This window comes from Entelurus aequoreus, linkage group LG02, assembly GCF_033978785.1.
Source record: "Entelurus aequoreus isolate RoL-2023_Sb linkage group LG02, RoL_Eaeq_v1.1, whole genome shotgun sequence".
NCBI classification, from domain to species: Eukaryota; Metazoa; Chordata; class Actinopteri; order Syngnathiformes; family Syngnathidae; genus Entelurus; species Entelurus aequoreus.
In genome coordinates this window covers 1,400,001-1,412,794 of record NC_084732.1, presented here as the reverse complement: position 1 = coordinate 1,412,794, position 12,794 = coordinate 1,400,001, and the positions used below count along the sequence as shown (strand labels likewise).

The 12,794-nt window shown below is 42.7% G+C and overlaps 1 protein-coding gene across 1 annotated transcript in view; it reads left to right on the top strand.

The window, feature by feature from the left end:
• Positions 1-1,595: 1,595 nt before the first annotated feature.
• The window catches only part of znf536 (zinc finger protein 536), a 295,445-nt gene continuing 284,246 nt past the window's right edge, over positions 1,596-12,794 (top strand). Inside the window, exon 1 of the mRNA XM_062070808.1 lies at positions 1,596-3,846. Coding sequence (XP_061926792.1) covers positions 1,596-3,846 — 2,251 coding nt within the window. The remainder of the gene's footprint in view (positions 3,847-12,794) is intronic.

Below are 12,794 nucleotides of genomic sequence, written 5' to 3'. Positions count from 1 at the left end.
TATTTTTTTTTCATTCCTTTTTGAGTCAATATCAGGGGTGTCAAACTCATTTTATCTATTCCCACGTGGGCCGAACAGGTAAAATCATAGCATGATAACTTAAAAATACAACTATGACAACTTTTAATAATTGTTCCACCACTGGTGGCAGTAAAGACAATATCAAACACACAGAAGAAGTGTGGCGCTAAAGTCATGGAGAAGTTTCTTAAGCGCAAAAAAATATGACTAAATTGGTGAAGCTATATTTTCATTTGCGCTTCAATTTTATTTACAGTTTATTTAAGAAACTTCGAAATTATGTATTTTAGCAAAACATAGTTGAACATTTTTTTATTTTTTTTTTCATTCGTTTTTCAGTCAATACCAGGGGTGCCAAACTCATTTTAGCTCAGGGGCCGCATGGAGGAAAGTCTATTCCCACGTGGGCCGAGCAGGTACTATCATGGCATGATAACTTAAAAATACAACTACGACAACTTTTAATATGTTTTCCACCACTGGTGGCAGTAATGACAATATCAAACAGAAGAAGTGTGGCGCTAAAGTCATAGAGAAATTTCTTAAGCGCAAAAAAATATGACTAAATTGGTGAAGCTATATTTTCATTTGCACTCAAATTTTATTGACAGCTTATTTAAGAAACTAATCATGATTATTATTATTTAATACTACTTCCGTTAGAAATTATTTCAGCACAACATAGTTTTAATAATAATGTAAAAAAAATTCTATCCGTTTTTGAGTCATTATCAGAGGTGTCAAAGTAATTTTAGCTCAGGGGCCGCATGGAGGAAAAATCATTGCATTATAACTTAAAAATACAACAAACAGAAGAAGTGTGGCACTAAAGTCATAGAGAAGTGTTTTAAGCGCAAAAAAAAATGACTAAATTGGTGAAGCTATATTTTCCTTTGCACTTAAATTTTATTGACAGTTTTTTTTAAGAAACAAATCATGATTATTATTATTTATTGCTACTTTGATTATAAATTATTTATTTTAACACTATATAGTTTGTTAAAAATGTTTATGTTTTTACTTTTTTTCATCCGTTTTCATGTCTATTTCTGGGGTGTCCAACTCATTTCAGCTCAGGGGCCGCATGGAGGAAAATCTAGTTGACAATTCTGAGGAAAAAAATTGGTGCAGTTTCAAAAACACCATGAAGAACACAATGAACTTAGACTCGGTCTCAATGTATATACAAACATTTAAACGTTAAGTCACAGCCTGTCTAGAATTGAACAAAAAACAAAATAAAGCATAAATAAAATTCATAGGGAAGTTTCTTAAGCGCAAAAAAATATGACTAAATTGATATAGCTATATTTTAATTTCCAATTGAATTTTATTGACAGTTTATTTAAGAAATAAAATCATGATTATTATTATTTATTATTGCTTTAGTTAGAAAATATTTATTTCAGCACAACATAGTTTGTTACAATTTTAATAATAATGTAACTTCGGTCGTCAACAGTTTTTGACAACATTGAAGATTGCCATTGAAGGTTTTTTGTCATTTATTCACCTGTTCAGAATGTTTCCTCCGTACTTTAGCACCTTCTTCTTCTTCTTGTGTGTGCGGCAGGATGGAGGACTCGAGCTTGTGCCTTGGTATGTCGTCAGCGGTGCCCGACACCGAAGCCCACCTGAGCAGCGCGGTGCTGAACGGCCGCTACCCGATCAGTCAGAAGCTTCACCAGCTCACCGCCCAGTTGGGCCACGCCTTCCCCGACCTTCACCGCCCGCAGCAGATACCCGAGGAGAAGGCGGCCACACCGTTGGACGAGAAGAGCCACCACGCCGCCCTCGCCAGTCAGCCAATCAGCAGTCAGATGGCGCTCTTAGCCAATCAGCTCAACCGCGACATGGACGCCGGAGCGTTGAGCGGCTTGAACGGGCGTGTGGACCTGCAGCAGTTCCTCAACGGCCAGAACCTGGGCATCATGTCGCAGATGAATGATATTGAAGATGACGCCCGCAAGAACAGGAAGTACCCCTGCCCACTATGCGGCAAACGCTTCCGCTTCAACAGCATCCTGTCACTGCACATGCGCACGCACACGGGCGAGAAGCCCTTCAAGTGTCCCTACTGCGACCACCGGGCGGCTCAGAAGGGCAACTTAAAGATTCACCTACGCACCCACAAGCTGGGCAACCTGGGCAAAGGTCGTGGCCGGGTCCGTGAAGAGAACAGGCTGCTCCATGAGCTGGAAGAGCGAGCCATCCTGAGGGACAAGCAGATGAGAGGGAGCGCCAGCCTCCTCCAAAACCCCCAGACCCCACACCTGAGTCTCAACAACAGCAGCGCCAACACCCTCCAGCCGCCGCTGGGCTCGGCCTGTGGCCTCCCGCCGCCATCGGGCCTCATCACTCCAGAAACCGTAGCCCAGCCGTCGTCTTCCCCCAAGCCGACCGCCGCCCAGGACGAGCAGTCCCTCAACCCGGCCACGGGGTTCCGCTGCACGTTCTGCAAAGGGAAGTTCAAGAAACGCGAGGAGCTGGATCGCCACATCCGCATCCTCCACAAGCCGTACAAATGTACGCTGTGCGAGTTTGCCGCCTCCCATGAAGAAGATCTGATCAGTCACGTGGAGAAGGCCCACATAACTGCAGAGACCACGCAGGGTCAGGGTGCTGGTGGAGCCGGCGGCACACAGGTGGCCACAGAATTCCGCTGCGACGTGTGCGGCCAGGTGTTCAGCCAGGCCTGGTTCCTCAAGGGTCACATGCGCAAGCATAAGGACTCCTTTGAGCACTGCTGCCAAATATGTGGGCGCCGCTTTAAAGAACCTTGGTTCCTCAAGAATCACATGAAGGTCCATCTCAACAAGCTGGCCATCAAGAGCAAGCCGCCACAGCCCAGCGAGCAGGACATGGTGTCCATTAACAGCATGAGCAGCCTGGCTCAGGAAGCCCACGCTAGCCTTTATTCCCGCTACATCTCCTGTCTCCAGGGAGGCTTCCTTTCCCCGGACAAACAGGGCTTGAGCGAGCAGCATCAAATGTTGGCCAAAGCCGGGATCGCCATGAAGGAAAAGGAAATGCTTGGGAAGCTACTGGGACCCATGGCGGCGGGTATCGGTCACGGGTTGGGCGAGAACGAGAAGCGTTCCCTCCTGGGTTGCCTCAACCTCGTTCCGCCTCTCAAGTCGAGCTGCATGGAACGCCTGCAGGCCGCCGCCAAGGTGGCAGAGATGGATTCCCTCAACAGCTACCAGGCTTGGCAGATCATGGCTCGTGGCATGGCTATGGACCGGGCTTTCATGCCCAAGGAGCCGCAGCAACACACGACGCCGGGGCAGGAAAACGACATGAACGGCGCCATGGCGTCCTACTCCAAGGAGAAACAAGACTATGCCCTCATGGCTTCAACCGATGGCTCTAAGAAGCAGTTCACTGAAGCCTTGCAGGGCTCCAAGGCCGCCAGCGCCGCCATGATATCCATGAAGGACGACGCTAGAGGCTTCGACTTGATGCCTCACCACATCGGTTCAGACACCCCCACCTTGGGAAACCCCAACATGGACTATGGCCTCTCAAACCTGAAGGACAAGCCCTCCGAATGCCCCGACTGCGGCCGGGTTTTCAGAACCTACCACCAGATGGTCGTCCACTCTCGCGTCCACGGCAAGGACCGGAGAAACACGGAGGAGGCGCTCCAGCAACAGAGCGTGGACGAACGCCGCGGCTCGGCCAGCGACCCCGAGTCCCAGTCCATCAGCCGCTCCACCACGCCGGGCTCCTCCAACGTGACGGAGGAGAGCGGGGCCGGAGGCGGCCACTCGCAGACGGGAAGCGTCCAGGACGACAGCCCGCATCCTTCGTCTCCTTCTTCAGGTAAGAAGCAAAACTTTACAGAATGTCCCCGGTGTTTTTCCCGCCGGCTAACTCACGGTTGCTGGAAAAACAACCCGTCTTGGCCGGGGATTGAACTGGGGAGGGCCTTCTGTGTGGGAACCACCAATGCTCCCCCAGTTAATCCTTCATTTATTGTCTAATGCGGATTCCGAAGTACTTGTAAGCGCAACAATGTGAAGACGGGAGTGAAGAACAACAAAGTGAAGTCACAGCTGCACATTCCTCAAGCCCTTCACACGCGGCGGCGTCCGATGAAGCCGTCAGCGGGCGTGTTTCAGCCGTTTAAGTGCACGTTTATGGGGATTAAGCAAGGCTCGTTGCTAATGATTACACAAGTTTTTAAGGTAACTTTGGCGAGCTCCTCGGGGCGCCGGGAAAGCGAGCGCGGTAATTAGGTCACGACTGCGCGATAATCAGTCAGTTTAAGCTAAACAAGACACTAATTAAAGATATACATATAAAGCAGGTCAAAAAAGAAAGGAAAAAAATGGAAGAGGGTGAACTTAATTTGCCAAAGCCGCAATGTGCTTTTAAGTCTTTGGAGAGAAATATAAATAAATATAAATGAGAGCGTCTTAGCTTAAGGCTGTAAGCAACTTAATTCCACCAGTGGAGATGAAATTGTTTATTTATCCACAGAGGCATGAAGTCCTTATCACACGCGTGTAGTGTGATGGGTTTGTACACGGGATGGGCGATGTTTATTTTAATCTAAGAAATAATAACAGACAACCCCCCACCCCAATTAGGAATTAATGAAAATGAGAGCGAGATAAAAAGCTATTTTCTTTATAGAGACTATTAAACGTAGCACTTTCTCAACAGGCTGGGGGTGCGAGCGGATGCAATTATCTTCTGAATTTTAATGCCGCCGCTCTGCTCTCGCCCGCGTTTTTGTTTGACTGTTTGCAAGCGGCGGCGCCGCCCGTGCCGCCTCGCCACTTCACAAGAGTCCGTCACGCGCCGAAATAAAACAACGCCGAGCGACCGCGACGGGAGTTGAGCGCTTAAACCGTCTCCCAGCCGCGTCTTTGAATGTCGGATTAAAAACGCGAGAACACTGTGATCACCGTATCGGGACAAAGTCTGTCCTTTTTAGCTGTGCTAACGAGCTAGCAAACACGGCTAGCCAAGTGTCCGGTGGGGGTACTAATGAATTAAAACAGGTACTGTACTGCCATTGAAAAATAAAGTATATTGAGCAGTAAACACTGAAGCTAAGCTTTAGAGCATAGCTAGCTAGTTGCTAGCTAGTAGATAGCTGGTTGCTAGCTAGTAGCTAGCTATTAGGTGTTCACTGTTCAGTGAATACCTCCAGTCAAGATACTAGCTAGCTAGTATCTTGACTGGAGGTATTCACTGAACATTTTGATTACCAATATTGGGATTGTACAACCGAACTGAATCCTACTGAGAACCGTTTCTAATAGGGCAACAGCTAGCTAGTTGCTATCTAGTAGCTAGCTAGTAGGTATTCACTGAACATTTTGATTACCAATATTGGGATTGTACAACCGAACTGAATCCTACTGAGAACCGTTTATAATAGGGCAACAGCTAGCTAGTTGCTAGCTAGTAGCTAGCTAGTTGCTAGCTAGTAGCTAGCTATTAGGTATTCACTGTTCAGTGAATACCTCCAGTCAAGATACTAGCTAGCTAGTACCTTGACTAGAGGTATTCACTGAACATTTTGATTACCAATATTGGGATTGTACAACCGAACTGAATCCTACTGAGAACCGTTTCTAATAGGGCAACAGCTAGCTAGTTGCTATCTAGTAGCTAGCTATTAGGTATTCACTGAACATTTTGATTACCAATATTGGGATTGTACAACCGAACTGAATCCTACTGAGAATCGTTTCTAATAGGGCAACAGCTAGCTAGTTGCTAGCTAGTAGCTAGCTAGTTGCTAGCTTGTAGCTAGCTATTAGGTATTTACTGTTCAGTGAATACCTCCACTCAAGACACTAGCTAGCTAGTATCTCGACTAGAGGTATTCACTGAACATTTTGATTACCAATATTGGGATTGTACAACCGAACTGAATCCTACTGAGAACCGTTTCTAATAGGGCAACAGCTAGCTAGTTGCTAGCTAGTAGCTAGCTAGTTGCTAGCTAGTAGCTAGCTATTAGGTATTCACTCTTCAGTGAATACCTCCTGTCAAGATACTAGCTAGCTAGTATCTTGACTAAGATACTAGCTAGCTAATATCTTGACTGGAGGTATTCACTGAACATTTTGATTACCAATATTGGGATTGTACAACCGAACTGAATCCTACTGAGAACCGTTTCTAATAGGGCAACAGATAGCTAGTTGCTAGCTAGTAGCTAGCTAGTTGCTAGCTAGTACCTAGCTAGTTGCTAGCTAGTAGCTAGCTATTAGGTATTCACTGTTCAGTGAATACCTCCAGTCAAGATACTAGCTAGCTAGTATCTTGACTGGAGGTATCCACTGAACATTTTGATTACCAATATTGGGATTGTACAACCGAACTGAATCCTACTGAGAACCATTTCTAATAGGGCAACAGCTAGCTACTTGCTAGCTATTAGCTAGCTAGTAGCTAGCTAGTTACTAGCTAGTAGCTAGCTATTAGGTATTCACTGTTCAGTGAATACCTCCAGTCAAGATACTAGCTAGTATCTTGACTGGAGGTATCCACTGAACATTTTGATTACCAATATTGGGATTGTACAACCGAACTGAATCCTACTGAGAACCGTTTCTAATAGGGCAACAGCTAGCTAGTTGCTAGGTAGTAGCTAGCTAGTTGCTACCTAGTAGCTAGCTAGTTGCTAGCTAGTAGCTAGCTATTAGGTATTCACTGTTCAGTGAATACCTCCTGTCAAGATACTAGCTAGCTAGTATCTTGACTAAGATACTAGCTAGCTAGTATCTTGACTGGAGGTATTCACTGAACATTTTGATTACCAATATTGGGATTGTACAACCGAACTGAATCCTACTGAGAACCATTTCTAATAGGGCAACAGCTAGCTACTTGCTAGCTATTAGCTAGCTAGTTGCTAGCTAGTAGCTAGCTAGTTACTAGCTACTAGCTAGCTATTGGGTATTCACTGTTCAGTGAATACCTCCAGTCAAGATACTAGCTAGTATCTTGACTAGAGGTATTCACTGAACATTTTGATTACCAATATTGGGATTGTACAACCGAACTGAATCCTACTGAGAACCATTTCTAATAGGGCAACAGCTAGCTACTTGCTAGCTATTAGCTAGCTAGTTGCTAGCTAGTAGCTAGCTAGTTACTAGCTAGTAGCTAGCTATTAGGTATTCACTGTTCAGTGAATACCTCCAGTCAAGATACTAGCTAGCTAGTATTTTGACTGGAGGTATTCACTGAACATTTTGATTACCAATATTGGGATTGTACAACCGAACTGAATCCTACCGAGAACCGTTTCTAATAGGGCAGGGGTCACCAACGCGGTGCCCGCGGGCACCAGGTCGCCCGTAAGGACCAGATGAGTCGCCCGCGGGCCTGTTCTAAAAAAAAAAAAAAAAAAAAAAAATGTTTTTTAAAAATGTTTTTTTTGTTTTTTTTGTTTTTTTTGTGTGTTTTTTTTTTAATTAAATCTACATAGAAAAAACACAAGATACACTTTCAATCAGTGCATCAACCCAAACAACCTCCCCCATGCACACTCATCCACACCCACTCACACAAAAGGGGTTATTTCTTTCTGCTACCAATATTCTGGTTCCCACAACATAGACAACACATCTGCAAGGGACACAGTCCCTGAAGCACACATGATTGTATAGGCTGCTGGTCCACTAACATGTTCATTAATTACTATTTTTTATGTAATTATTTTTATATTGTTTTACTTTCTTTTTTATCCAAGAAAATGTTATCTTCAACAGACCAGGTTGTCAATGAAATTAGATTTGTTTAAAGGGTTTTTAAAACCAGGCCCAGTCCAGATAATGTCCAAGTGGGACTCAGCAACACACACCTTCATTCATGTACACAGAAAAAAATTAGGGAACACAACAGATTGCATATAATTTATAAACAAAATTACATTTTCAAAATAAGCATTTATGTACAGTCCAGATTATGTCCAGGTCACTCAAATGAGGGAACACAACAACAGATATCATATAATCTATAAACATAATTATACTTTCAAAATAAGCCTTTGAGGACTTCTCATCTTTTTTTTAATGTTTTTTGGCATCATTATCGTTTTCAACCATGTAACTTTCTAAAGTTAGAAAATACTGAATAAATGTTTTAAAGAAAGTAATACTAAGTGAATATCTGTTTTTGGCCTTAAAAATAAACATTTTACCGAGTACTATAATTAAATTGACTAAATCATGATTGTCAATGAACTCTCCTAAAATAACAGAAACCACATTAAGCTTCATAAACAAACCAATCCTTAAACACATTTTTTCAACTTCCACCCAAAACAAAGACACAATATGACAATACCAAAACAAATGCAGGGTGGATTCAGGCTCCTGACAACAAAATCGGCAATCATCTGACTCTGTCATATTCCATAATTTTAACATTTTCCCCGTGGGTAAGAAGTTATAAATAATTTTAATTTGAAAATAACGATTTTGCACATCGATAGTAGTTTTATAGATTAGTTTGAATATGGCATCCCATGGCAACGGGCAGTCAAAAAAGTCCTCCCATTTCCCATTTGTGTTTTATGAGGCAGCCTTCAAAGATTTCTTTATTAAATAAAAATTATATCTTTTTCTATTTATTTTAGTTCCTTTTTGCCAACTAGAATTTCTTATTAGAGGTTTACAAACTAATAATTTAGTAGTTCCATAATTAATTATTTGTTTCCATCTTTTCCCAATGACTCCAGTTAGTTGATAAAATGAAAAGCTTGAGCAAGCATCACCATACATAGCTCTAAATTCATCATACTTCATAATTTTACCATTCTCATTGATAATATCATTGACAAAAATGATTCCTCTTTCAAACATATTTTTCCAAAAGAAAGGCTTTCCATCTATTACAATATTAGAGTTCATCCATATTAACTGCTGCAAAATATCGTGTCTTTTTTCTGGCACATAAAATTGAAAACACCACTATGAGTGGATTGTTTCCTTTATGAACCCCGCCATGTTTCCCAGCAGACTCTCTGGGAGGGGATCACTTGGAAAAAAGGATACAATTTATTTTGATACAGTACATGTTTTTTGTCCAACAGGACATTTGTGTACCACTCAATGTTTAAATACATCTTTGGAACAATTGATGCTTTTAAAGACAGACACATAGCTTCAAGGTTGAGAAGTTTCAGGCCTCCATATTCATACTCTTTGTACAAAACCTTTCTTTTAATCTTTTCTGGTTTGCCGTTCCAGACAAAATCGAAGACCCTCCGCTCATAAATCTTAAAAAAGTTTTGTAATGGAGCTGGTAATGACAAAAACAAATAAATAAATTGAGGAATAATTAACGAGTTGGCAATAGATATTTTACCATACAAGGTTAGGGATTTCCCTTTCCATAATTGCATAATTTTGTCCAGCTTTCTTAGTCGATTATCATAATTTACTGAGCCTAGATCTTCCAGATTTTCTGGGACAACAACACCAAGTATGTTAACTGGTCCATCTGTCCACAAAACAGGCACTTTGCATTCCATTCGAAAGGACGTTCCCTTTAGATTTCCGATCCTTAACATTTTACATTTATCATAATTAAGCTTAAGGCCAGATTGCTGTGAAAATATGTCCAAAAGATTAAGAAGGTTCCGCAAACAATGAGGAAAAATCTTATCTTTGTGAATCAGCCTTTTCTGACATGAACTTCATCAAGAACAAACACAGAACTCGCCTCACTGATGCACATCTGCAAGACTCACTTAGAGTTGCAGTGTCAAGTTACACACCAGAGTACAACACACTAGTTAACAGCATGCAATGCCAGGCTTCCCACTAACTGACAAAGAAACAGATAACAGATTTGGTGTCCAGTTCAAAGTGTGACATGATTTAAAAATTTGAGAGTTTACTTTTGTATTTTACATGAGTTATTATTTGTACAAACATGGTACAAAGTAATTCATGATTTGTTAAAAAATGTTAGTGGCTAGTTAGTTAAAATGGGATATTGTGATTTCACAAGACTGTCTTAGAAGTGATCATTTGAAAATGTTCAATTTGAAAAATGTGCACTTAGAGAAAATATAAAAATAAAGTGTTGCATATTGATATTTATCTGTTTCTATATATATTTATTGTGAGAAATCATTAAGATGATCAGTGTTTCCACAAAGATAAATATCATTAATTATTAATAATAACAGAGTTAAAGGTAAATTGAGCAAATTGGCTACTTCTGGCAATTTATTTAAGTGTGTATCTAACTGGTAGCCCTTCGCATTAATCAGTACCGAAGAAGTAGCCCTTGGTTTCAAAAAGGTTGGTGACCCCTGTAATAGGGCAACAGCTAGCTAGTTGCTAGCTAGTAGCTAGCTATTAGGTATTCACTGAACATTTTGATTACCAATATTGGGATTGTACAACCGAACTGAATCCTACCGAGAACCGTTTCTAATAGGGCAACAGCTAGCTAGTTGCTAGCTAGTAGCTAGCTATTAGGTATTCACTATTCAGTGAATACCTCCAGTCAAGATACTAGCTAGCTAGTATCTTGACTGGAGGTATTCACTGAACATTTTGATTACCAATATTGGGATTGTACAACCGAACTGAATCCTACCGAGAACCGTTTCTAATAGGGCAACCCGTTAATGAAGAAAGACGTTACGGTCTCTTGTTTTCATGTTAGCATGTAAGCAGCTTTTTCAGCGTGGTCCGTAATCAACCACAGGTTTACGATCATTTAATTTAAAAGGCTAATACCACTTTACCGCCGTTTATCACCATGCCATTTACCGTTCAATCCGTAGGTCCGTTTATGTCGACATGTGTTGCGGTGTTTTTTTTCCACTTCATCGAACTAGAACTACGCTGCATTAAAACATGTCAACAAACTGCTGTAGTTTGAAAAGTTCGTCACTCGCCCGTATTTTTTTGTGTGTGTTTCGGCCGACAACCTCTTATGTTGACGTGAGTCGGCCTGTCGGACTCACTAGGGATGTAACGGTGTGAAAATGTAATAGCACGGTTATGGCTATTAATGTGGTTGTGAGGTTTCCCTCTTGTTGTGGGTTCTCCTGGCCGACAGATCTTCGGGAGCCCGGTAGACAGTTTGAATCGAGTCTTCCGGCTTGCTTTCCAGCAATATGGTGTGTCTCTGGGCGTGTGTCTCTTGGCGTGTGTCTCTGGGCGTGTGTCTCTCTGGGCGTGTGTCTCTGGGCGTGTTTCTCTGGGCGTGTGTCTCTGGGCGTGTGTCTCTGGGCGTGTTTCTCTGGGCGTGTTTCTCTGGGCGTGTGTCTCTGGGCGTGTGTCTCTGGGCGTGTGTCTCTGGGCGTGTGTCTCTCTGGGCGTGTGTCTCTGGGCGTGTGTCTCTGGGCGTGTGTCTCTCTGGGCGTGTGTCTCTGGGTGTGTGTCTCTGGGCGTGTGTCTCTGGGTGTGTGTCTCTGGGCGTGTGTCTCTGGGCATGTGTCTCTGGGCGTGTGTCTCTGGGCGTGTGTCTCTGGGCGTGTGTCTCTCTCTGGCTCCAACACCCCCCACGTGTCTCGTTGTTGTTGTTTACTTGAGTCATATTGCCATCATATTTTGCAGTCGACACATACCTCTTATGTTTGACTGCCATCTACTGGTCACACTTATCATTACACAGTGCACCAAATAAAATTGCTTCGAGGTCGGTAGGCAAAACCAGAATTATTTTACAAACCCAACCGTGTTTCCATATGAGTTGGGAAATTGTGTTAGACTTTTCAACCCATATTCAGTTGAATGCACTACAAAGACAACATATTTGATGTTCAAACTCCTAAACTTTATTATTTTTTTGCAAATAATAATTAACTTAGAATTTCATGGCTGCAACACGTGCCAAAGTAGTTGGGAAAGGGCATGTTCACCACTGTGTTACATGGCCTTTCCTTTTAACAACACTCAGTAAAGGTTTGTGAACTGAGGAGACACATTTTTGAAGCTTCTCAGGTGGAATTCTTTCCCATTCTTGCTTGATGTACAGCTTAAGTTGTTCAACAGTCCGTTGTGCTATTTTAGGCTTCATAATGTGCCACACATTTTCAATGGGAGACAGGTCTGGACTACAGGCAGGCCAGTCTAGTACCCGCACTCTTTTACTATGAAGCCACGCTGTTGTAACACGTGGCTTGGCATTGTCTTGCTGAAATAAGCAGGGGCGTCCATGGTAACGTTGCTTGGATGGCAACATATGTTGCTCCAAAACCTGTATGTACCTTTCAGCATTAATGGCGCCTTCACAGATGTGTAAGTTACCCATGTCTTGGGCACTAATACACCCCCATACCATCACACATGCTGGCTTTTACACTTTACGCCTATAACACTCCGGATGGTTCTTTTCCTCTTTGGTCCGGAAAACATGACGTCCACCGTTTCCAAAAACAATTTGAAATGTGGACTCGTCAGACCACAGAACACTTTTCCACTTTGTATAAGTCCATCTTAGATGAGCTCAGGCCCAGCGAAGCCGACGGCGTTTCCGGGTGTTGTTGATAAACGGTTTTCGCCTCGCATAGGAGAGTTTTAACTTGCACTTACATATGTGGCGACCAACTGTAGTTACTGACAGTGGCTTTCTGAAGTGTCCCTGAGCCCATGTGGTGATATCCTTTACACACTGATGTCGCTTGTTGATGCAATACAGCCTGAGGGATGGAAGGTCACGGGCTTAGCTGCTTACGTGCAGATTCTCTGAACCCTTTGATGATATTAAGGAGCGTAGATGGTGAAATCCCTAAATTCCTTGCAATAGCTGGTTAAGAAATGTTGTTCTTAAAC